Source organism: Pinus tabuliformis, chromosome 6 (genome assembly GCF_031772625.1).
Source record: "Pinus tabuliformis cultivar Carrire ecotype Pingquan chromosome 6, CPIR1, whole genome shotgun sequence".
NCBI lineage: Eukaryota > Viridiplantae > Streptophyta > Pinopsida > Pinales > Pinaceae > Pinus > Pinus tabuliformis.
The window spans coordinates 1,214,004,649-1,214,031,177 of NC_142292.1; the positions used below are offsets into that span (position 1 = coordinate 1,214,004,649).

Consider the following 26,529-nt stretch of genomic DNA (forward strand, 5'->3'; position numbering starts at 1 on the left):
CATTCTGCAATTTCCCTTGGGTCTGTATGAACTGCAGAGGTCGGTGGTCTGTGTGGATGACCGTTTCCTTCCCCAAAATATAATGCTTCCATTGTCGGCAGGCCTGTACAATGGAATACATCTCTTTATCATAAGTGGGGTACTTTCGGACTGTGTCTGAAAGTGTTTCACTGTGATATGCCACTGGATGTCCATGTTGAGTAAGGACTGCCCCAATAGCATAGTCAGAGGCATCTGTCTCGACCTCAAATGGTTGTTGTAAATCTGGTAACGCGAGCACTGGTGCTGTGCAGAGGCGATCCTTCAATTCCCTGAATGCCTTCTATTGAGATTCAGACCAAAAGAATTTTGCTTTTGCCCCGCCCTTGGTGACTTGACTCAAGGGCCAAGAAATATGAGAAAACCCCAACACAAACCTGCGGTAGAAGTTGGCAAGACCTAGAAAGCTGCGGAGCTCTGTTAGAGTGGTTGGAGAGGGCCAATCCCGAATGACTTGGATCTTGGCCGGATCGACATGCACCCCCTGTTCATCAATGATGTATCCCAGATACTGAACCTGGGTCATGCCAAAAGTGCATTTCTCCAAATTGGCACATAGTTTGTGTTGCCGCAGTGTTTGGAGAACCTGTCGGATGTGGTGGAGGTGCTCTTCCCAACTTTGGCTAAAGATCAGAATGTCATCCAAGTATACTACTACAAAGGAGTTGGTGAATGGCCGCAAGATGTCATCCATTAGCCTCATAAAGGTTGCAGGAGCATTCGTCAATCCGAAAGGCATGACCAACCATTCGAAGAGGCCCTCCTTGGATTTGAAGGCAGTCTTCCACACATCGGAGGGTTCGATTGGTACCTGGTGATATCCTGACTTCAGATCGATCACGCTGAAATATTTCGCCCCCTTTAGTTGGTCTAGGAGGTCATCAATCCGCGGGATCGGGTACCTATTACGGACAGTGATCTTGTTCAGCGCCCGATAGTCAATACAGAGTCTCCACGTCCCATCCTTCTTTTGTACCAACACGATCGGGCTCCCACAGGGCGATGAACTCGGACGGATGTGACCTTTCTGCAGGAGCTCCTGAATCTGCCTCTTGATTTCATCGTTCTCCAGAACGGAGCGCCGATAAATTGGTCCATTGGGTAGCGGCGCACCTGGGGTCAGATCGATGGAGTGCTTGACTTGACAGTGCAGAGGAACCCCTGCCGGGGAGGTGAAGATGTCCTCGTACTCCTCCACAACCTTGTCCATCTGTAGTTGTCGTGCAGAGGGACCCCGTTTGGAGGTCGTGGCCACTGTCTTCTTCTTTCCTTGAGGGCGTATCATCCGGAAAACAAATTTCCTGGTTTTGGAAATGATCTTACTGCATTGTTTTGCAGTAATCAAAGAGAGGGCGGCAGGTGGTGCTACATCTGGTATCCTGAACAACTTATTTCCCAATGTAATAATAACAGCACGGGGCCTTGATTCATACACAGCATGTCGCTTCCACAAGTATGGTTGTCCTAGTAATACATCACAAACTTCAAGGGGAGCAATGTCACACAATACCTCATCCGTGAAGGGCTTGATGTTGTATGGAAGGCGACACTGCTGGCTCACGCGAAGATCTCATCCTTGGTGAAGCCACCCAATGGTGTATGGTTGTGGATGTGCTGTGGTCGGTAAGCCCAACCGCTTCACGACCTCTGCCGAAATGAGGTTCTTTTGACTCCCGCTATCAACAATGAACTGTATCGGGGAGCCCTTTACCCACATCTGGGAGTGGAAGAGACGCTCCTCCTCCTCTGGATCTTCGAGTTCATTTTTCTGGATCTTTGCGATAGCAACAGTGGCGCTGGGATCCGCATCAATGATCTGCTTCCCTTTTTCATACCCCTTATCGGGTTCTGACTCAGAGTCGGAACATGCATCTGATTCTGAAACCTTTAGCTCAGCCACCAGTGACTACTTGGCCCGACACTCGTGTTGTGAGTGGAGCTCTTATGGAACTCGCACCATTTTCCAGTGTCCTTTTTCGGCTTCGCGGCGCTGTTCTTTGCTTGCGGCTTCGGCTGGTTGTCTTGGGCTGTCCCGCCTTGGCTTTGTCCTTTGTTCTGTGGTTTAGGGGCACCTTTCCCCTGCTTCGGATTCGCAGATCCAAAGTCTCGCTTCTTTTGTTTAAACTTCTGCTCGACCTTGACGGCATATCGGTATGCTGCGCCGAGCGAGGGGATGTTTAGGAATTGTATTTCTTCCTGGATGTACTTGTGCAGGCAGCCACGGTATTTGAGTATCAAATGTTGCTCCGAGTCCTTGATACCCAACTTTGTGCGAAGGGTATGGAAAAGATTGGTGAACTCCGGCACGTCTTGGTCCCTTCCCTGCCGCAGCGTGGTCCACTTTATGTATTCATCCTCATAGCTTCCGACAAGGTAGTACTGCTCCTTGATGGCATCCCGGAACGAATCCCAGGTGGGTGCGGCTGAAAATAGTGAGCCAGTACTTTCATCCTTCTGCTCGCAGTAGGTTTCCCACCAGTGCTTGACGTGGGGGGCTGCTTTGAGAAGAGCAAAAATAATCTTTTCCCGACTCGAAAATTCATGAACAGAAAAATAACCCTCTAGCAGATTTAACCATTTATCTACGGCATCTGCGTCTATCTGACCCTCGAATATGGGGATTTCAAAATTAACTTGTACCTTAAAGGGTGTGGCGTTTCCAGAGTAGCTGCTGGAAGCCGATGCGTTGCTTCTGGGTAGCCGCTGAAGGATCTGGGCAAAGCTGTCCATCATCGCGTTCCGTTGTCGCTCGAGGGCTTCTTCGAGCAAGATTTTGATGGGATCTCCTGCCCCCTCGTCTTTCTTCTCGTCCGCCATGGGAGGCCGTCGGGATTTGCGAGGCTGGTCTTGCAAAGGTTCAACCAGTTCAAGCCCTAACTCCTTATATCCCAACCTTGTTGGGGACATGCAAAGAAAAACAGAGAAAAAGCAGACCGCTCTGATACCACTGATCCGGATTTAAACAGGAACGCAACAAATTACAGAGATAACCATATACACAAAGATGCAGCGGAAATAATACTTCATTTCATTAATGGAAAATACTGAAATATGCTTACAACCAGAAATGGAAATAAACCAGCTAGGGCGATGGTAGCTTATCTCTGAGAAGAGATGTGGTGGCTACATGCCTCTGAACTGTGTTACAATGAGGCTCGAAGGCCTATTTATTGTTGAAAAACAATGGAAAACCCTTTACATTCCAAAACCTAACCCTAGGAGATGAAACGCCAAACTGTGGGCCCCGTTTGGGGGTAAATTGGTACACCAACTTCCCGGGGTCGTAACTTTGGCATATGATCTCCGCTTGACGCGTACAATAGCTCATTAGAAAGATCTATCCGAGCACTATCATTGTTGGAACGGGCAACATCGGTCCATTCCATGGACCCATGTTGCCCCTGGATTCCCCAAAAAACGTCGTTTAGGGCCTCAAAACGGCTCCGGAAGTTCAGGACCCGAAAAACTGCTAAAAATAGTAAGTTGTGCTACAATTAAGGAAACTGAAAATGCTGAGAAAGACAATGGTGGGGGTCCAGGTGGACTTGGCAGGTGGCCACCAATATCCACCTGGATCAACGGAATACATGTTATTTATCTGATTTGACAAGGAAAGCATTGATACTTCAAAATGCCCCATAATTCTTCACACAATCACTTAAAACCCTATAGAACTAAAGAATGTGCACTTACATTCATTCACCTTTAAAAAGTCAACTTCAGTAAACTTGAACTTAAATAAAAAATAAATATAGTTCACATTTTGAAATTTTTAATGAAATAATATATCATATTATTAAAAATATAGATTATAATATAATCGATTACTGCTACAATAGCATAGGACCTTTTGGGCTATTGAATAAATAATAATAGGAATATGTAGTCAGTGGATAAACTTTTTTATAGAAAATTTCTACCAAATCCAGTTAGTACATGGGAAGTCGTAGTTCACCTAATTGATATGGTCAATTGGACATATCAATTGGGTGTAACTCAAGTGGCTGATAGAGAAGTTGTCATCCTCCCCATCAAGGTTCAAATCCCACTTTGTGACATGCTTGCTCTCTTTGTGAACCAAATGTTGACACGTTGACCTGGCCATGAATTCTAAAGAATCTTACCCTGGCTACCATGCTTCGACTCTTTGTGAACCAAATGTTGACACGTTAACCTGGCCATGAATTCTAAAGAATCTTACCCTGGCTACCATGCTTCGAATAAGGGGAGTACCCAGTAAATACATCACGTAGAATATATATAGAGAAAAGAATTAGTACATACCCGGAAATACAAATCCATTTTACAACTCCCTAATGCAATGAAGAAATAGCTAATCATGTAAATATCTAAAACTCATGCCAAAGATAAATGTCTTGGTGGTACAGCATGGGCCTCTTTAAACATTTTTCAGCCTAGTCACTGTAACTGATTAAAGTTCTTAACACGCTGATCTGTGAGGACTGTCTGCGTAAACACAAACTGAACATTTCACCGTTAAGTGCCAACCAGCCATTTAATACTACGCAGAACAATTATTAAGTGTGTTCAGCCTATATCAGCTCTTTTAGTTGCTTCTGTTTTGTTATTTAATTTTCCACGGGAGTGGCATTGATCACTAACGCAATTACAATCCCATTAACAAATTATTGGAGGACAACTGAACATACAGAAATTTCAAGTGTAGACTCAACTTTGCTGCTTATTCGTTCAGCAACCCTATCTAACCCCTTGTATTTTCTCCTGCTGTATCCTTTCCATGGTTATGGTTTTGGTAACGAGAGGATGGTTGTCCGCAAAACTGAATGAAATTATAAAATAAAGTGTACATTCAACATTATTATTATTCATTCAACATTATTATTATTCATTCAACAACCTTTTCTACATCCTTATTTTTCTCCTGCTGCATCCTTTCTTTGGTTTTAGGAAGAGAGGATAATGTTTGCAATATTGCACATATGCACAGATCAAAATGAAATTATAAAATGGACATTACAATTTAAATTAGCACAGAAAATCTGGAGAAACAAAAAAGGCGGGATGGACTGAAGAAAGACTTGGCAGAGTAATTAAAACAGATGAACCTCACCAAATCAAGAATTGTATTCAGCTTATTACTTATGTCTCCAAATTCCCTTGTAACATTTGGTGCTGATCATGAAAAATCAAGCATAAACAACAAACACGATGAGAGATCTTGCTGTAACCTTTAGATGCACTCATAGACAATACAGCCTAATCAGACTTCCAAATAGTATCTGCATAAAATGTTTTGACAGAACATGACATGTCTAAAGTTCTTGCCTGTATCAGAAGTTATTACTATCATAGAACTTCCGCAGAAAATCTGAACCTCCACTGCTGACAGCACCTACCTTTGATGGTATTAACCCTTCTTCACCAATAACGTATTGGCCTAATATGTGATGCCGCTGCTTTGAATGATCAAGACAGTTCCGTAGTTCTTCATCCCCTTTGATAATAAGCATGTCAATAACCTGTTTTAACATTAAAGAATTTAGTGCCATAATATATTTCCACAGCATTCCAGTTATGAGAATATCTTCAAAAGCTCAAACAGAGGGCATTAAGATAAGGCCAACAACCATGATAGCCTCTGGAATACTTGTCATGCAAAAAAATAGTTTCCAGTTAGAAATAAAGTAGAATGTATAATCGCTATGAAAGAAAACTCAACTTCAATGTATCAGTTATCACATCCTGAATGGTAAATGGATCATAATACTTCAAAGCACATATAGATGTGATTCAATCACGTCCCACACAATAAGCAAACCCTTATTATTATGGGAAGAATACACATGATGAGATAGCTAATACATTACTGTATTTACTTCTCCAGACATAGATGCAATTAGAACCAACATTTTTCCATACTGAGTTACATTATAAACTCTTTTACAAGCTGTCCCACAATTTATTTGCAAACATCCACGATGGAAGACAATGGGTACTCTAATCACGTATCCATTGTATTTGAGCTGAAAAACGGCAAAGTAACAGAAGGGGAGAAAACAGAGGCAAGGCTGATTTATCATATCATATCAGGAATCAGCCACCTAACAACAACACTGAGACCAAAAACATGCAGTGTTAAGCAGTGTTGTTTCCCTTCACTAACTAAATCTGCCCATGGTAAGATGCTCCATGCAGTAATGCAAGAAACAAAGAAAGTCCCAGAGGAATCAAAATATGTGAAAGCTGGGTTGCAAGAAACACACGTCAACAAGAATAGCAATTGAAACAGCATAAAGCTCTAACACTCGGTAGAGCTATCAAATAACCTGATAACTCCAAGCATAATCACAAAGAAACCGAAATTCATTAAACATTGCCAATTAAGGTCAAATATTTGAATTTCTAACCAAATTATATATAAATGGGAAATGATAGCAATTTCATAAACATGCTGCTATTTTATATGCACTGATAAAAGGACAAAAACATAAGCAAAACAGGTCATAGATGTTATATTACGATTTTCACCAATGTCCTTAGCAAAGAAAGAGAAATAAGGAATTTGTAATGTAAAAAGGGAATTTTGCCCTAAAACTTCTTCAGTATCTAGGGTTTTAAATAAAATTTCTTCCTTACTTAAGCAATTCAATTCAACACATATAACATAATTTTTCAATAAACAAATCAACTTCAATTATGAAATAACCCAGCAATGCAACTGTTGGAAAATGCAATATGGCAGCTATTAATTCCAATTTTCCTTCACTTTAATAATTGCTTGTGAACTTTATTTATCTTCTTGTGTTCTCTTTATTAGTTTTTCTTCATCAAACAATTATCAAAAACAAAATAGTAAAGGCAGATGACACAAAAGTTAGGCTCCAAGGGAAAAACCCAGAAAATCTCTTCTCTTCTTATAGAATCTACTTCAAATGAGACAATCAAGACACAAACCCTAGACCAAGTCCTCCTCCAAGTACCAAATCAGCCCTTCAAGAAACCCTTCCAATAAGATCAGAACAACAAGGCTCAATCCTGCATCAATCAGCTTCTAGCTGCAACTTTGATCCCTAGCTTTGACCCTGCAACTTCGATATTGTAGTTGTTGGAGAAACCCTAAGACATTTCTTCAGGAAATATTCCTTTGAGCAAGATAATCTTTCCCAAGGATAATGAAGTCAAAACAAGGTACTTTGATCTTCCAGCAACTTGATCTCCTACAGTTTGGACTTGCAATTTCAGCCTCCCTAGGAGCTACAAAAACCCTAGATTTCACACTTGAGAGAGATAGAGCCCAAAAACAATCTTTTCTCCTTCTTCTTAGATTCTCCTTGTCTTCTAAACCTTCGCTCTCCCTTTCTTGCCTTTCCCAACTTCAGATCGAACTTTTTCTTGAGAGATCGAACTTTGTGTGTAATCTACTAAATGAGGTCGAAGCTGCTTGTATTTATAGCCTTTCCGAGGGGTCGAATTCCCTCCTTTAGGCCGACTTGACGCTGCCAGGGCCGACTTGTACTTTGGAGGTTTCCAAGACCTTCTAGACTCAAAATAAATTCTTTTTACAAGTTACATCTTGCCCGAAAGGGTCTTATAAACATGATGTTGACTCTCTTGACTCATGACAATAAATCTTATGACCTAACAAACCCTAGAAGCATGAAGAATTTGCTTTTACCAAGAAAACCATCAATAAGAAGCATGAAACCCATGCCTTAAAATTTCTTCTTTTGTTTGTTACATAAGAATCACAACTGACTTCCCCTTTGGACTCAAAATAATATCCCTCCTCCACCATGGTATCTCTCCACACCTACTAGCTAGCTACTTCCTTAAAGTTGAAAGGCTCTAAGTTTATGATGTTGGCATCAAAGCCATGTACATCATAAACTTTCATAGAGGTCTGCTCTCCCTAAAAGTGGTCTTGGGAGGCTCAACATGCTCTTGAGCATCACGCAAGGTTTTCTCCACCCATCTAGGCCTCCTAATTGATGTCCAAGAAGCTAACTACTACTCTTGCACTTAAGGTTGGCTATCTCTACTACTAGAAGTCTCTGCTCTCAGCTCCTCCTTTGATTCCTCCTACTGACACCCCTATGCAACTATTGGTAGGTCCTAAGATTTCCTAGATGCCAAGTCCTCCTCAAACTTGACATCTCGACTTAACACTGTCTTCTGTTAATTTGTCAGGAAGACTCTATAAGCCTTTGAATCCTCATTGTATCCCACCAAAATGCCCCTCTGACCTGAGGGTTGCAACTTTGTCCTCTTTTCCATAAGTATGTGGATGTAGACTGGACAATCAAATATCCTGAGATGTCCTATCTAAGGCTTCCTGCCTGTGGATGCTTCCTCCGATGTCTTATCCTCCAAAATCCGACGTGGGCTCCTGTTTTGCAAATACACAGTTGTGTTGCATGACTCGGCCCACAAAAACATTGGCAAACTCTAATCCTGGATCATGGCCTTCACCACACTACTGATAGATCAATTCTTGCTCTCCGCAATCCCATTCTGCCGCAAGTTGTAGGCCATTGTCTTCTCCCTCTTGATCCATGCCTCCTTGCAGAAATTTGTGAACTCATTAGAGGTTTATTCACCCCCATTGTCTATCCTCAACACCTTGATCTTCCTTCCTATCATGTTCACCTGAGCTTTGAAAGCTCTGAAATGATTGAAGACCTCACCCTTGGTCTTCATGAAGTAGATCCAGGTCTTCCTGAAGTCATCAATAAAGGTCACATAGTAATATGCACCCTTTAGTGAAGATATTAACATAGGCCTTGTTAAATCAGAATGGATGAAACCCAAAATGCCTTTGGATCGAGCCTCACTACTAGCAAAAGATGCCTCGACATTCATGCCAAGTGCACACCCTTTGCACGCCCCCTATTGGTCAAGACTGAAGTTTGGAAGCCCAATGACCATCTGTCTCAGTAATGGTAGAGCTCTATCATGGAGATGTCCCATCCTCTTATGCCAAAGCTCACACGTGCTCTCACTGGTGTGCACTAGTGCTTCAGCAGGATGACCCTGAAGTCTATACAGGTTCCCCTCCCTGACTCTAATCCTCACTGTAGTCTCTGGACTAGCTCCCTCTGGGTAGATGAACACTTTCCCCCTCTGGAAGGTAACCTCATAACCTTTGGCCTCCATGACTGAGATGAACAATAAGTCCTTCTTTAGGCCAAGTACATGGACTACTTCCTGCACATCAAAGGATCATCCTGACTCAAGCTAGAATTGAATTATTCCCTGTCCCTTCAGGGCAAACTTGGCATCATCACCAAGCTCAATATGGATCCCTGAGTCATCCTCTGCAAAACCAATGAATAGCTCTCTAGCCTTTGCCATGTGGCAACAGGCACCACTGTCCAAGCAATGTCACATGGTTCGGGTTCGACAATGATTAGGTTCGGTTTGAGTTCGAATTTTATGATGAGGTTCGAATGAGATTCGCCATTAGGTTCGTATATATATATATATAGTTGGAATTTCTAAGTCTAGCACATTAGAAACCCTTCATGCACTTTACTGATTTATTCCTACCTACTTGTTCTTTTAATTAACAAGTTATTTACCATGTAAATACTGGAAATAAATACAAATGCTCAACACATTACATATCATCAACTGAAGGAAATAGAAACAAGCACACAAGTGACACCGTTGTTTTTGGACTAATGTCCCCGAGAAAATCCAAGGAAGGAAACCGATGTAGCTATCTGAGGGTTTGATTTATTAAGCAGTTTCAGAATACAGTCTGGGTGCCAAATCCAGTTCACCCAACAGAGAAAAATCTCGGCATTAGTACCTCTCTACTCGGAAGTAGATATTCCTACTGAAACCCCGGATAAACACTCCGGCAACTCCACAACTCCAATCTGCCCCACGAAACCCCAGCGTTAACCTCTAGGGACTACATCAGCCTCTGGAGGCACTGCATCAGCCCTCTAGCCCTTTGCGTCACCCACGTTGACCCTCTGAGGCACTGCGCAGCTCCTAGCTGCCTCTATGTAAGCCCTGCCTGCGTCTACGTGAACCCTTGGCTACTTTTGCGTCCCTCTCTCCAACTACTGCATTGATCCTCCCAGTGCTATCTCTGCCTCTCTACTTTTGTATTCACTACCCCTCAACTGCAACTCTGATCACTCTCTCAACTTTCTCAGCAAACCCAGCCCCAGAAAGTCGAAATCTTGATCTCTTGGTGTGTTCTCCATGTGACCCTCAAGCCTCCTCTTATACTTTTCTCGTTGACAAATCAACGGCCGAGATTAAGTCCCTAATCAACGACTAAGATTAGATCTGACTTGATCCATGACTTTTGGACCATTCTAACAAAGTTTTATATTAATTCACATTAATATTTTAATTTCCCTAAGTTTAGACTTAGGGACTCCATTAAAAATATTAATTATTTTAATATCTCCAATACTGTTTAGAATCTGCCCAAACCCTTTCTAGGTATTGGAGATCTCATGTGCTTTAGCCTCTCCACCAATTTTTGTGGCTAGAGCACATTCGATGCTACCCCAAATCAACATATATATATATATATATAGCTAGAATATAATTCTCAGAGCTATACGGAGCTGCTCTACAAGGGTTTTGAGACGACTGATCCATGGCTTCGACTGATCCTGCTACGGATTTTGTCCCAACCGAGCCCGTGGCGAATGAAGATGCTAATGCCGTTGGAGAAAAGCCCGTGAAGGCGTCGAAGGAGAAAAAGGTGAAATCCCCAATGGAAAAGAAGTTGACGACTGACAAGGGTTCGAAACCCCCACCTGCACAGCCCTCTTATTTACAAAGGATCTCTAAAGCCATAAAGGCTCTGAAGGAGCGCAGTGGTTCGAGCCCTTATGCGAAAGTGAAGTTCATGCATGAGAAGTATAAATCTGAGGTCCAGCTTTGGAAGTTGACAAATACCAGCAAGCTAACCAAAGTGAAAGGCTCTTATAAGCTTACCGAGAAAAAAGAAAAGAAGCACGATGCACCCAAGCCTAAGACAGAAAAGAAACCTGCAGCCAAGGCTCTCGCAATGGCCCCTTCCAAGGCCTCTGAGCCTGAGGCACCGAAGATGGTCGAGCTTGCAGGTCCAAAGGCGACGACTCCCAAAGCCAAGAAACAAGTTGCAGCCGCTAAGCCTGCTGCTCCGAAAAGGTCTTCTACAAGATCGATTGCCAAGCCCGCTGCTCCCAAGGCCACAAAGAAGCCTTCACCCAAGATAGCCGACAAGGATGCAAAGAAAGCCAAGAAGGAGACTGGCTACCAGGAACAGGGCAACAGATTCCTGAAGGAGTCCACATAGACCTCAATGCAATGTGGCGCGCCTAACGCTGCTTGACCTACCCACCTCCAAATGAAATTAGAACCCTCACCACTGATAAATTCTCTTCTATTTCAAATTCTTATTAAAACCCCTTTGGGGATGTCACTTTTGGTTTGGGTTCACGCAACAGACTATGTGTTGCATTTGAAGAATCTTATCTCCCATCATATTGGATATCCTGCTGGATTACAATATCTGATTTTTGGGGGCAGAGCACTCCAAGATCCCAGACCCCTCACAAACTACAATATTTTACCTGTGTCTACTATAATACTCAATCTGAGGCTGAGAGGTGGCGCAGCAGACTACAGCAAAACAAATTATACAGGAGGAGGCATTGGGAGCAGTTCAACAAAAAATACAGAAACACATCAGAAGCACAAAAATGGAGGACTTTCTTTCAAGAACATCCTCCAAGGGAAAAATACACCTTTAGCGACAACAAAGCAAGCTAGAACCGAACCCAGTCCATATATTGTGGAGCAACTGAATCATATCCCAGAATTAAACATAGATATACCAGAAACAGATGAGCATTGTAATACTTTTGAAAAACAAGCTATTATCTGTCGATTCAACTGTTACTGGCCAAAACCCACTGAGCTCTTTCATTGGATTTTCGCAAACTGGACTACTCACTGTGATATTCACCTCTATTCCAAGGGGTTCTTCATTGTGAATTTCCCTACAACAGAGGCTAGAGACATTATATTACGGGAAGGACCATGGTTCTGGGGATCCACGGGTCTCTTCATCACACCATGGTTTCCAGAATTTGATGTAAATACTATGGTTGTTTCCAGGATGCCAGTTTGGGTTCGTTTGCACAATCTCCCATTACATCTTTGGAACCAGCAAGTCCTTGCAGGCATAGGCAACACCATCAAGCGATACATTAAAACGGACACACAAAGACTGGAGGAAAGAATTTTCACATTCGCATGAATTTGTGTGGAAGTAGATCTCAACAAAGGCTTGCCAGACCACATACAACTGAAGCACAAATAGAGGTGTTGGACACAGATACTAGATTATGAAAATACAGCATTTAGATGCAGAATATGCTGGAAAACAGGACACCTACAAAATACGTGCCCTGAAGCCAAAAAAGATACCCGAAGAAAGAAGAAAACAAGGAAACAGGCCAAGGGATGGCAATTTTCCCCACCAGTCTTTGATGAGGAGGAGGAAGCTGATGTGGAACATCCCATACCCAACGAGGACAATCAAATGAACAAAGAACCAGGAGTACAGGACTCACAGCCGGCAAAGATACTAGATATAGTGGATACTAGTGGATCCAAAAGACATACATCAAACAACTCTGATTCTGATAAAGATAACCCTCGACCTAAGGCTGACACTTCACTTGCACTTGTATCTTCGATGCCAACTCAAGGGGAGTGGCGCAAGGTTGAGAAGAAAAAAGGGAGAAAAACATGATTTTTCTCCCCATTTGTACATTATTTTTTGCTTTCTTTGAACTTCTGATCAGCAGTCATTGACTGGCCGATGAAATGCGTCACAGCGTCTGCAACACATAATTTTGTTTTCATTTATAAAATTACAATTTTTCTTTTGGAAAATATATATATATATATATATATATATATTTTCGCGGATGAAGGCTGTGCCCCTGGGCCCACTATAGGGTTGGCTACGGGGGTCATCTATAGGCGATGGGGGCCGGGTTTGGATGCCCCTTTTTGGGCATAGCAGGACTCGAACCTACGACCATTAAGTTAAGAGCCTAATCCTCTACCATCTGAGCTATACGCCCTCGCCAAAGGCTAAGAGTCTGTCTGCCAAAGCAGCGGCCAGATCTCAGACCTTGGACTGTCCCAATTGATTACGGATGAGTCTTCCAGTTGATTACTCATTACTTTCTTAATTTTTTTTGGGGGGGTATATATATATATATATATATATATTCCCAAAAGAAAAATTGTAATTTTATCAATGAAAACAAAATTACGTGTTGCAGATGTTGTGATAAGAAATCAAATAGTAAGAAATCAACATCATTAAACATCAAAAATGTTATCACGGATATGGAAACTATAGGGATAAATTACATGCTTAAGTTGTGAGTCGTGACATGAGGTTATGAGTTTTGATCTATGCACTTGGTCAATGGCTATGAGGTTCAATGAGGTTCGCTGAACCTCAAAAAAAAATTAAGGTTCGCCGAACCTCAAAAAAATTTTAAGGTTCGCCAAAATTTGAACCTCAAGGTTAAAGTTTGACGAACCTTGTGACATAGCATCCAAGTACTAGGCACTTCTAGAAATGGCGTTGGTGGAAAGGCAAGACATGAGTCAAAAGTCACTCTCGAACTTGGAAGCAAGCTCATTCAATTGTGTCTCTGCTATTGTTGCAATCGTCTACGACTTCCCTTACCCTCAACGAACCTTGTGACATAGTGTCCAAGTACTAGGCACTTCTAGAAATGGCATTGGTGGAAAGGCAAGACATGAGTGAAAAGTCACTCTCGAACTTGGAAGCAAGTTTATTCAATTGTGTCTCTGCTATTGTTGCAATCGTCTACGACTTCCCGTACCCTTCTTCCTCTGTGGACACTGAGAAGCAAAGTGACCATTTTTATGGCAGATATAACATTTGATCTTTGCTCATACCTCTCTTCTGCTCACTCTGCTATCCCTCTCCATAACTATCACCCTTCTTGATGAAAACTTTTACTTTGGTCTCCTTCGTCTTGCTGACCAAGGCCAAGTTTTGATTTGTTGCTCCTCCTCCCTACTCTTTACAAGTCTCCCCTTTTTAGATGTAGTCATCCAAAGTCTCTCCCAATTGGGAAGATGTTCTCCAGCACAGATGCCCATGACGAATGGTTCCCAAGCCTTGGTGAATTAATTCAAAGCAACATTCCCGAGCTCTGCATCCAATATAACTTCTCCAATAGCTACAAGATGGTCACAGATATGTGTGATCCTCATAAGGTAGTTGGTTACATTGTCAGAGGGGTTCATTCTGCACTCTTTGAGCTTAATTTGAGAATCATTTTCTAACTCATTTTATCACTTTGAAAAAGTGATACTAAGGCATCAAACATCTCCTTAGATCCAATCTTTTCTACAACATGTAAAATTAGATGATCCTTAATAGCTTCAAGGATCACCCTCGATGCCTTTATGTCCTTCTTATCCCATGTTTCCTGCACAACAGGGTCTACTATTGTTGGTGTCTGCGTGCTCCCTGGGGGCTTGTGTTGGAGCTAGAGGAGGGTTGGACACACCTTCCCACAAGTGTTGCTCCTTCAAGATCACTGAGATTATTTCCTTCCATGGCAAGAAATTCGAAACCCCATCAAGTCAATCCTCAACTTTCACACTGGTTAATAACATGGTTGACCTAAGCTTTATCTTTCAAGCTCGCAAAAGTAACATGAAAAATTAGAATTGCTTTTCTCTCAGAGCTAGAGCTCTGATACCATGTTAAAATATCCTAAAACCAACTATCTAAGGAAATAGATCAAACCTAGTTACTTGTTGGTAATATTAACTTTTACATGCAGCGGAAAACAAGAAAAGCAATCACACACAGTACACAAAAAATTTGCCCTTCTAGATTAGTTCATTCAAAAAAAATCGGAACTTACAAGAGCTCCCTTACAAGGAAAAATATCTCTGAGAATTAATCAAACGAACAACAAACCTGAAAATTTCAGTTTGCACAGAAATCGAGGAAATCTGCCCTCAAATCCGTATGGCTATACAGAACCTGTACTACGGTATGAAATCCATACAAACAATGGTACATCCAGCTCTACTAGTTGTATGGTTGCTCTTTTCCTTGCTACTAATTGGTTGTTTGTCCTTGCTAAAGATGGTTGTCTTCTCCTTGCTGAAATACTATTGAAATCCTCACCAATCGCTGAAAATCAGATCTTTGATTTTCTCCTTCACTCATGTGACTTGTGAAATGAATGTTCAGTGTGTCTTTGTCCTTTGTCCTCTCTTTCTTTTATAACTTTGACAGGAGCCAAAAACCTAATCTTCAATTTAAGATCTAACCGTGAGATCAATGGCTCTCTTTTAATTAAATTATTTATTGACCCACTTTAGTCAATTTATTAATTAAAAATCACTTTAATTAAAGAATGTTCTCTTTATTAATTAATTAATAAAATGAACTTCAGAAAAAGCATAAGACACTTTTAATAACAATTTCCATAAGTAGACACCCTCATGGAAATACTTGTCTGAGCTTCAAACACTAACATGGGTGACCTAAGAGGGCCTACACTCTGTAAATATGAGGAATCTGAAAGAAATGGTGGTGAAAAATGGATTTATCCAAGGCCTATGATAGGGAAAGTTGGATGTCTCTGAAATTGATGTTGGGTTTTAATATTCCTTTCTAAACTAGATTATGAATTTTGTGACTTCAATTACTTTTTCAATCTTGATTAAAGTGCAACAACTTTTCAGGCCTAAAAAGGGTTGAGGCAGGGATGCCCTTTATCTCCATTCCTTTTTTAGTTTCTACAAAAGGACTAAGTAGATCTCTGTTGGATGCAAGAAGATCAAGGGCCTTTAAGGGGATTAAAGTGAGAAGCTCTTTCCATCCCTGTCAAGTATCATTTATAGCTGATATTCTTATAGTATATGATGGATAAATTAGGGATGTTCTAAAGCTCAAGGAAGTTATAGACCTATACTACATTGCTACTTGTATGCAGATAAATATTGGAAAATCTACTTCACTGTTGCTAATATGCAGATAAATATTGGAAAATCTACTATCTTTCTTTCGGAATCCCTGATGAAGATAGGATTTACTTAACTCAATGATTTCCTTTTCATCGATTGATTTGGAGGATGATTTGACATATTTGGGATATGTTTTAAAACCAAATCATTATAAGAACAAAGATTGGGACTAGTTTATAGCTAAGGTGGAAAGGACGATCTATGTTTGATGTCATCATTAGTTATCTTGAGGTGCCATACTAGTTCTCATAAAGTCCATGTTAGAGGCAGTCCCAATATATTGGATGTCTTTGTCATGGATTCCAAAAGATGTTCTGGAAAACATTAGAAAGATTATTTTTAGGTTTCTATGGTCAGGATGCAGGGAGAAAAGGAGCATCCCTCTAGTAGAATGGCAAAGATTGGTTGTTCCAAAAGATATGGGTGACTGGGAATTGAAAAACATTTTTCGTTTCTCCAAAATTTGGCAGCTAAGAGTATATGGAGGTGTTGACAGTGTTGGACCTGCCAACATTCAAAGGGGTCTCCCCGATATGTGGTCCCAATTAGACCTCACACCGTTTGGGATAGGAGCCCCATCCAGAATACAGCCCGGCTTAAAAGTTTGCCTTGGCTCTAACTATCAACAAGAGAGAGGAATGCATATGTGCCTTTGAAAAGCGAGTGTGTCTGGTGAGTATTCGGTTGTAGGTGTATTGAGGTTCTTCTACTGCGGAGGGAACAAAATGTGAGTCTCTAAGAGAGAGGTAGTAGTACCACTCTAGTAGAGACACACACAAACAGGAGATATCCATCTAACATCCAGTGGAATAGACCACAATGAGCGGATGGTCATTGCAACCATTATAGCACATTCTCAATATGATAAGCACTAAATAACTAAAATAGTTCAACTACTTTAGTACAGGTAAAAACAAACACGAATCATAAACATTCACATAACAGTCTTACAAATATTCATAATCCATGCATGAAGAACGTGTTGGCCATTAGGCTTCATATATTAAGTAAAAGTCCCAAGACACATGTATACAACAAACACCATTGGAGCCACTACTTGCTCCCCAAAAGAACTAGCTTGTCTCTTCGATGTCTTGTGGGAAGAGCCAAGGTGAAAAGTCCTTTGCTTGTACAATGAAGGTGTATATATAACCAATGGGGTGATCCTTCACCTCCTTTGTGACTCATTGACTACCCTCATGACTGTTCGACTTCCCTATGACCTTTTGACTTTTACATGACTCTTCATATTCTTTACATGTCCTTTGGACTTCCACTTTACAATACATTTTCGAATAAGAATTTACATAATCCACAAAATGATTTGGCATATGATGACTCATGACATGACATGACATTAATAACACGGACTTCATGATGACATGGCAATGTCAAGCCATTCTTGTTGCTTCTTGTTGTATGTCTTCTTGAGAATGATCTCTTTTCCACCTCCATATGGCTTAGAGATGAGGAGTCTTCAGTGTTATTAGGTCTTGAGTTGTGGTCACAAATTGATGTCCCTTTGCTTTCTCCTAATCGATCAACTTGCATCTTCAGCTACAAAGGTGTCTTCTAGCATGTTCTCCTTCTCCATCTCCTTCTTCATCATCCTGTCATAGTATGATAAAGTACCTGCATATGCAATTCACTCATGACAAGACGACATCAATCCGATAAACCCCTAGTCTAAGATGTTGCATGATGATCCACTAATTGAGCCGAAGCCGGGTGGCAGGCTGAGGGAGAGGCTCAAGGACATCGCAATTGCGCAACTCGGGCAATCAAGGGTCAGGTTTGAGCCTTATGACTGCGCAATGCGCAGTCCAGGTTGGACTGGGCCTGAAGATTGTGCAGTTGGGGAGCTTAAGGGCCAAGATGAGCGCATGATGACAAAAGTTGCCCATTACACAACGCTGGAAGGACAGAGGCCAAGTGATTGCGCAATTGCACAGTTCAGAAGCTCAAGGGCTAGGCTTGAGAACTGAGATTGCGCAATGTGCAGTTCAAGCCTAGATGGAGGGAAGGATTGCGCAATTTTGGAGCTCAGGGATCGGGCTTGAGCACTGAGACTGCGCAGTGTGCAGTTCTAGGAAGCAGAAACTACGCATTGCACGATGCCAAGAGGCAGGGTTGCTACTTGAGGGCTAATACTGCGTAATGCGCAGTTCAGGAAGGCTAGGTGAGGTTAGGTTGCCCGGTCGGGAAGTTTTCCAGATTTGACTAAGTGTGGGATCCATGAAGCTAATGTGAATAGTAACAAGACTTGATTGTGATCACACACTTAGAACACTTGACAACACAACATAGATCACCCAGAACACATGAACAACATACTTCCCTCAGTGCAACAACTTTGCGACGACTTACGCCAAGTGCGACACCAAAAATACACTTTGTGATGACCATGACGACACTTGTGCGACAGTGCTTGAAACTTTGGAAATGAGTGTGACACATGTTTACATGGTAATACCAACTCATTTACGCCAGTGTTTTTAAAACCGTTTTCAAAAACCGGTTACCGGTCAAACCGGCCGGTTAGCAAGGCTGCCGGTCCAAACCGGCCAAAAAACCCGGTTTGACTTGGCATTTCACCTTTTTTTGGCCCTAACCGGTGAAAACCGGCCGGTTCTGTCCTAAACCGGCCGGTTTTAGGCACGCCCACCGTAAAGTTTAAAAATCATATTTTTCACTGTGTTTCAGGGGTTTTGGGGGGAAACTAAGGGTGTTTCAACCCTAACAATGTTAGCAATTAATGGTAATGTTAAATTCTTAAAGTAAAAGTGACATTTCCTTTAATTTTCATTTTCATCCTTTTACTTAAATTTTTAACATTACCATGAAATGACTCAGGATGTTTGAGAGTGGTTTCGACCTCATTGGATTTCATATGGAGAAACTAGAATTTTAGATTTCACTCAAAATTCAGCAAACTTAATGGTTTTCAGGATTTCATGGTTTGGGGCTAAATAATAAATGCAATCGGAGCTCCAAATGATGAGCAAAACTCCTGATCTAGATGCCATTGTGTTGGACAATATTCATCCAACATCAGAATGGGTGGAGGAGACTGAAGAACCTGTGTTTGAGGCTGATTTTGATATCGACATGGCTTTAGCAGGGGATGATGCAGATTATGTGGTGGCATCAGAACTAGGATCAATAGCGGCATCAAGGAAAGGCAAAGAACCAATGGAAGGCACTAGTCATGCAGGTCGACAAACTCGTGCTTCCATTAGGTCCACTTCTATTGTCATTGGTGGCATTGATACTGAGGTTGCAGATCAGGCTGAGGCATCCTCAGACTCTGAACCAGATGATGTCTATGTAGCTCTTGATGATGATCCTGTGTCTAGTAGTGGTGATGAACTTGATGATTGATCATGTGTACACTGTAGACTTGTAGTAGGTCAATGGCCTCATAGCTTGCCGCATTGTTTTTGGACTTTATAGGCCATTTAGAGCCTCATTTCTTATGTATTTTGTTATTTTTTCGATGATATGTATTGTACTCTGTGCCATTTTGATATATTCACCTTTACATGGTATATAAATGAGCAAACTTTGCATATTTTGTCTCTATTGGCTTGGAATCATGGTTTTACATCTTAAAAATAGTTTTGTTTCATTAAAAATTAATTATTTAATGTATTTTTTTAAAACCGGTTCGTTTAGACCAAACCAGTCCCGGTTAGACCGGTTCCGGTCGGTAAACCGGTTCATTAGGTGGACCGGTCCGGTCACCGGTTCCGGTTTTAAAAACATTGATTTACGCAAAGATTACCTCTCGAAACCACCAAAGCTAGCTTTTGTACAACGTGCGACTCTTGACATGCGAACAAATGACACTTTGATTTTCTTGAAAACAGGACCAAAACACTTAGAGAAAACACATGCAATAAGTCTTAATGCTTGCGACGACAGTCTGCAAGGTCACAGTAGGCTCCGAAATTTTGGTGTAGGCCAAAATTTTGGAGGGTGTTGTAGCAGCAACAACAAGAGGCCTATTCAAGGTAAGGGAATTTGGATCCAAATTGCAATTTAGAAGTACGTTGGTCCAGAAACAGTAGAGAGTAGATTATAAGACCTTTGAGGAATATTATAATATACATAATGTATCAATTATATGGAAAGCAGCTGTCTTAGCTTTCCCTGAGATTGCAAATTGACTTGTGTGGAAGGTTAAGAATGGTAATAAGATCAGAGTTGTGGAGGACCTTTGGTCTGGTTGTGGTGAAGGGTTCAAGTTAATTAATCATATGATACAATCCCTAAAGGAGAGGGACTACTACAAACTCAGCTAGGTTGCAAACCCTGAAATCACTACAATATGGAGTCAAGAGTGGATGACAGCAAGATTTATAGGGCTTAAGGGGGTAGAAGAAGATATTTGGGAGTCCTACATAGCCAGAATTATGAATAGTCATGTTAGAATAAAAGCATGGGAATATTGTCAATCTGATTAAAGAATCCATCTGGTGGATACTCCCCAAAGTCTGGATATAAAATGTTAAGTTTAAGTGAAGGAGACCCTACGTGGTGACGGAAGAAAGTGTGTAAGTTTAGATGTCCTTCTAAGGGTCATATCTTCATGTGGTTGTTTCTCAACAATAAGGCTCTAAGGCTCTTACTTAGGGACAATCTACATAAAAGGAATAAACACAGCCCTGGGAGGTGTCCATTAAATGTGAAAGTTCTTATATTTAGCTCTTGAGTCTAATAAAGTGTATTTCATGCATTAGTGGCTTAGACTGAGATTAATCTCAACCGTATATCTCATCCAGAGGATGGGGATTTGGTAGATTAGGGTTTTCAGCTAAAAGTATAAAGACAGGTCAAGATAAAGAGTTCAGACAATTTTGTCAAACAGGGACAACAACCAATTGATCAGAGCTGAAGAACAGGAGAGGAGATAGAGCAGCGATCTGTACAGAAGATCAGTACATTTGTATGAATTCGTACAGCAAATATGTACAGTCAAACAAATTCATACAGCAGAGTCGTACAGTCTTCATTGCAGGCCGTTTCTTCTCAGTTTTTGTGCAGATCTCATTTTGAGGTGATTTTGATAAATGTTGTTTTATCAGCTTGTGGAGGTTTCCTTGTAAGCTTTGAATAGGGAATGAATAGCTGATATTTAAGGAGAAACTAACTCTATGTGTGAAACTGCTTTATGCTTTCGCTATTTACTTTTCCAGCTCCAGCTATTTTGTAATTGATGCTATGGTCTGAGATTAATTTCTTCATTAATTAAATTCAGAAATTTATTTGTTTAATTGAGATAATAACAACCGCTTTCACCTAGCGCTGGAACTTTTTACATTCTGTTATAATATTCATGCCTTAAGAAAATCACAACTTTTTGGAGAATGAATTTTTAGTTATTGCCTGGTGAATGTTTTTTGTCCATTATTATTTAAGCTTGTATTGAAGTTCTTTATTTAACAATTGATCATCTTTTAAACGTGTTATTTTAATTAATGAGTTTATCAAAGACACTTTTGCATCGAGATTCCTTTCAGAATAATCAATTTCTTGTCTTTGTAAGAACCATCAGGAGAAGTCGAGGAGGCAGGTGCTGGTTTGATCCAATAGGGAAAAAGGCAACTGAACTCAGATGAAGATTAGACATATTGCCACTGATAATGAAGCATGGGCTCTCACTATTTATCAAGGGCTTCGCATGCTTATGGTTCAATGTGTTTCTGAGGAAACAATCAAGGAGGACTTGACCAATACTATGCGATCCCTCCTAATTGGCAAGCCACCCTTAAAACCAAGTGGCTAGAATCGTTCAGACTCCATAGGACTATCTCCTTGGCCTGGAGTTTCCTTAAGAGTATTACTTTTCCATGTCAAGAGAGACCTCAATGTGATCACGAACGGACATGCAAGTGTAGGGGTCACTCTGAAAGAGGATGATATATTGATAACTTGATAAGGGAAAGTGATGAGACCAAAGTCTTATCCAACCCTCTCCCGTGAATAAGGAATTAATGAAGGGCATTGAGATTTGGCCCAGGGGGGATGATCACATAATGTTTAAGGAGAAGGGAATTCCCCCCTCCACCTGTCATGCCACTGCACATGCATCCAGAGCATAGGAGGGCTTAATTTGCCTCAACCTTACCCCCCCTTCCTCATTACATCCGACAAATGCATTAACTATCAATACCACAGCAATTGATTCCCTTACATGTGAGCTTCGGTGGTTAGATCCAAGGTTAATACCTATCATGGCTTGGAAATTAGAGATAGAACGGAGGGGTTGAAGAAAAAGCTAATTCATTCTTCTCTAGCTTTGGGGATCACGCTAGAGCTTTGTGTTCTAGATGGGACCTTTGTGAAACATCTAGTTCTTGGAGCTTTGGAGACATATTCAAGTTCTCCCTACAAGGCTGGGAGAAAGAAACATAGGCCACTCTGTTATTTCTATGTGTGAAAAAATTAGAACTCTCTATCTCCTTGAACACCCTATCTGACTATGTGCATCTCAAACCATGTGAACCTCCCGCCTAGACTTGGCCTACTGGACCACTCTAACGACTATGCTGCATCAGATCTTCTAGAAGACTATATTATTAATGGTAAAACTAGCACAACCACATAAGTAAATGTGGTTGATATATGTTGATCGGCCTCATTTTTCCCTTTGAAAATGAATGGTGCCAATCCACATGATACCATTTGTTATTTGATAGTTTGCATGGTAACTTCATAATTGTATTAGGTAAATGTGAAAAGGTAAACATGGATTTACACAATGACACTTGTTATTTGATAATTTGCATGGTAATTTCATAATTGTATTAGGTAAATGTGAAAAGATAAACATTGATTTAGAGATACAAGGTGGTCAATATTTGAAATTTCATCTACTAATATAGAGGAGACGACAAGAATATGCCAACAACTTTCATTTCTGACTATAAGATAAAGATTTGGATTAAAAGGAAGATTAATCTCCCAAAATGCAATAGAACAACCATCGGCAATACTAGAAGTATGGTGACGCAAGTGGATTCTGTTGATAATGATGCTCATTCTACATTTTAGTTTTCTGATTACCTTAGTATGTTTTATAGAATAGTGTTTTTATTAAATCATTATGAAACATTGTATACCTACAAACTTATAAGCAAACTAGTATGCTATGGTTGTTTAAGTCTCTCTATTCATCTCCTTTTCCTTCTTGTTGATTCCACACTAGAACTATCCCTTTTTGTGAGGAGGTTGTATGGGTTTGGCTAAAACAATTTTTTTCAATACTGAACGACTGTTCATGTGAAGATAAAAAAACAATCATCAAATAAAGGTCCACGATAATCAGTTACTTGATTCTAAAAGAATCATCAAGAGAAGGCTTGCGAAAGGAATTTGAGTAAATATCGACAATGGAGCACTTGCTAAAAATAGGCATTGCATCTTTAACAGTTTCTGTTATAACAACTAATTTATCTTCATTAACTGGAGTAAAAGTATAAGTACTCCAATTCCTCTCATGACGGTTCAATTGATGCAAAAGTGTGTGACTATATGCTTAACTTTTGACATTAAGGAAACATCTAGAGCGCCATCATATAAGTATGCTCAAAGAAAATATTGTCTTAATTTGAGCACATTCTCGTGTCAAACTTCACACACATTCAAACAATAGAAACATGATATAATAGAAACTTCTATCATTTACGGAAGACATCAAAGACTACATTTGCACAAATGTCAAAATAGGAACTCAGATAGAATAACCTCGTTATTGGCTATGTTCACTAGGAGAGGGCAATGTTTATGTGAGTTCATTCTGCAATTATATATATGTGCATATATGCGAACTCATACAACTATTTTGCACCTGTGCACACTTCATACACAAAAGCCGTGACGAGTTAACAAGGACCTAATGCATCATATACTAAAGATTCCAAAGTTACAACTACGCACCTATAACTGACTCATTTGCAACACTTTCCTTTAATACTGATTACATGTAGCCATTCCTTCCAGAATATCTATTGACCTCTTCATTCACTAGAGAATGAATGGGTGAGAATAGGCACTGTAAGCAAAACGGTGTTATTTCGACATACAACACAAATCAATTCTAGTTTTTATTTCAGTACTGCATTTTTTCAGTAACTCTCTTTCATATATAGTTTAGCGTGTCCTATTCTAGATGAGGGTTTTGCCTGTAGTGCCAGATATTGGAAAGCAATACTCAACTATAATGAATATGAGAAAGGAAAAGGAGTGAAAATCATGATATGCCCTATTATATAGCATGAGTTTATATACAGATCAATTAGTTAACAGGGACCACTTTGCATTGAATGATCATTGGTCCGTGATATTGCCTCTTCAATAAGTTTGACTTGAATTGACCCAAATTTCCTGTCTTAAAGCAGCGACATATTTTAAGAAAACTGCCAAAACGCTTTCAATTTGTCATGGCAGAAATTCTTTAATGAAATTTAACCCAAGATATCCATAGTGTGAAGCGGCCATCCATTAAATTACTCGACATAATCAAAGTCGTTACTTATCAATGGACATTTTACAAGAATTTGTCATCGCAGAAATTCTTTAATGAAATTTAACCCAAGATATCCATAGTGTGAAGCGGCCATCCATTAAATTACTCGACATAATCAAAGTCGTTACTTATCAATGGACATTTTACAGGCATCGTTTTCGCCTCATTGAAGCCTGAGTCGATTATTTGCTTTAGACTCTCCTTTATTGCTGATACAATTGAAGGCCCATTTATCTCTTTTGCTCATGTGGGCATTGATAAAAAATCGAATTTCAACTTTCTATGATTGGTGGGGAAGGAGATGGATGACGAATCAAAGCTTTTTAATACACAAAATCGTGTTCAGAGGATATTATCATGGGGTAATAGCTGCCAAAACAGCTTTTGAAAGATCTAAATAGGTTTTAAGAAAACAAATATGTGATCTGTGGGATTAAAATGGATCTAAACATTAAAAATGCAACGAAAGCCAACGGAGTTTGGCTGATTGGTCACTCGGTTGATATTCCCCACCAGGGTTCAATTGCCAGCGTCACGACATGTTTAGCCTCATCACTAAGGGAGTCGTCGTGTACAGAGATGTTCGCCCCTAGTGCCTTCGGCTTTCCACCAATGAAGGCACTGATTGCGTGACACTAAAGTCAAACAGCAAGCTTTCAAGCTAAAGAGAAATTGAAAAGAAAATATCAATATGCCCCAATTAATGCTGCCCCAAAAATGCATCTATTTGTGTTCAGATTTAGAGCAAGAATGTGGAAAAATACCTTTGGATTGGTTACATGAGCCTGCTTTCGAAACTGGGCAACTACAACAGAACGCAACTGAGAAGGGGTGATAACTTCGTGGAGGTTGTAGGTCTCCATGATCTGTGGGATGGAACGGCATGCTTCCCTCAAGAAATGAAAGACCCGCTTTCTTGCCTCTTCCAGTGACTGCGAATTCGCCCCTGTTCCCACCTGTCTCAACGGGGACGCCATGGTCGACTGCGAGCTCCAGCTGTTCTCTCCGCTTCGTTTCTCCGGTGGAAAATAATCTCTAAAATGCAACCACTCATTCGTTGATGAAAGTATAGCTCTGTTAAATGGTTATTTATATATACATATATACAATGGTTATTTATATAAATATATAGAGTATAACTCTATTAAATAGTTATTTATATAACATTACTTATATATATAGAAAGAGAGACACATTGAATATATCTTATAAATATAGGATTTTAGATCTAAGATTTTTGTGATTTATAATTTAGAAAATAGTTTTTCGAATTAATCACATTGTAAGGATTGGGTCGACGTTTTGAACCAACTAATGTGGTAGACCTTGTCGATGAAACACATTAGTTGTTTCAAAACATCGACCTAATCCTTACAATGTGATTAATCCAAAAGATTGTTTTCTAAAATATAGGATTGTGATCAATTCTACCTAAAGGCATATTGTTGATAGTGGTCTTACTCCATTGCAATAGAAGGCTTTTCTTTGAGTATTAGCAAAAAGTGCTTAGTTCATTGAGCATTCTCAATGTATCATACTTTTTTTAAGGTCCTTTATTTCAGCGTGCAAGGAGTATTGTAGTATTTATGGGACTTTATTATCGAGTCGGAGGAAGAAAGACCTAACTCAATTATGTTGAGAGACTCCCTTCTTATTTGAAGTTGTTGGAGAGAGAGTTGTACCCAATTCCATAAATAAAGTTGACTACCTAATGAGTCCAAAGATGCTTAGCAGCATTAAGTCAAGGTGAATAAGTAGGGTAGCCTAGTCGAAGACTCACAAATAGAGTGGGACAAAACAAAAAGGACAACCTCAAATTCCTAAAAGGGTACTGACTAGTATGTGTCAGGGCTTGAAGAAGAAGATGATGAGGAGCCAACCTTTGCAAGTCTCATTAAGGAGCCCATCTCCACTAC

General features: G+C 40.3%; 2 protein-coding genes and 1 non-coding gene across 3 annotated transcripts; 1 reads left to right on the plus strand and 2 right to left on the minus strand.

Moving 5' to 3' along the window:
• Nucleotides 1-5,121: 5,121 nt before the first annotated feature.
• Nucleotides 5,122-25,685, minus strand: LOC149263066 (LYR family of Fe/S cluster biogenesis protein). The gene is made up of 2 exons (XM_089425714.1): nucleotides 25,378-25,685; nucleotides 5,122-5,540 (listed from the first exon to the last, which is right to left on the minus strand). The coding sequence occupies exons 1-2, from the start codon at nucleotides 25,588-25,590 to the stop codon at nucleotides 5,352-5,354; spliced, it is 402 nt and encodes a 133-aa protein (XP_089281840.1). The 5' UTR covers nucleotides 25,591-25,685; the 3' UTR covers nucleotides 5,122-5,351.
• Nucleotides 10,584-11,476, plus strand: LOC149263067 (histone H1-like). Its single transcript, XM_089425710.1, has one exon. It carries the CDS (start codon nucleotides 10,643-10,645, stop codon nucleotides 11,327-11,329), a length of 687 nt encoding a protein of 228 aa, XP_089281836.1. The 5' UTR covers nucleotides 10,584-10,642; the 3' UTR covers nucleotides 11,330-11,476.
• On the minus strand, nucleotides 13,058-13,130 carry TRNAK-CUU (transfer RNA lysine (anticodon CUU)). Its single transcript has one exon. It is a non-coding gene; the product is annotated as a tRNA-Lys (tRNA).
• Nucleotides 25,686-26,529: the final 844 nt, after the last annotated feature.

What these genes read in the sequence shown, in the direction of transcription:
- LOC149263066 (XM_089425714.1), bottom strand. Translation starts at nt 25,590, where the DNA reads ATGGCGTCCCCGTTGAGACAGGTGGGAACAGGGGCGAATTCGCAGTCA. An exon ending in CTCATGTAACCAATCCAAAG is followed by an intron (nt 5,541 to 25,377) that starts GTATTTTTCCAC and finishes ATGTTAAAACAG; the next exon opens with GTTATTGACATGCTTATTAT.
- LOC149263067 (XM_089425710.1), top strand. Translation starts at nt 10,643, where the DNA reads ATGGCTTCGACTGATCCTGCTACGGATTTTGTCCCAACCGAGCCCGTG.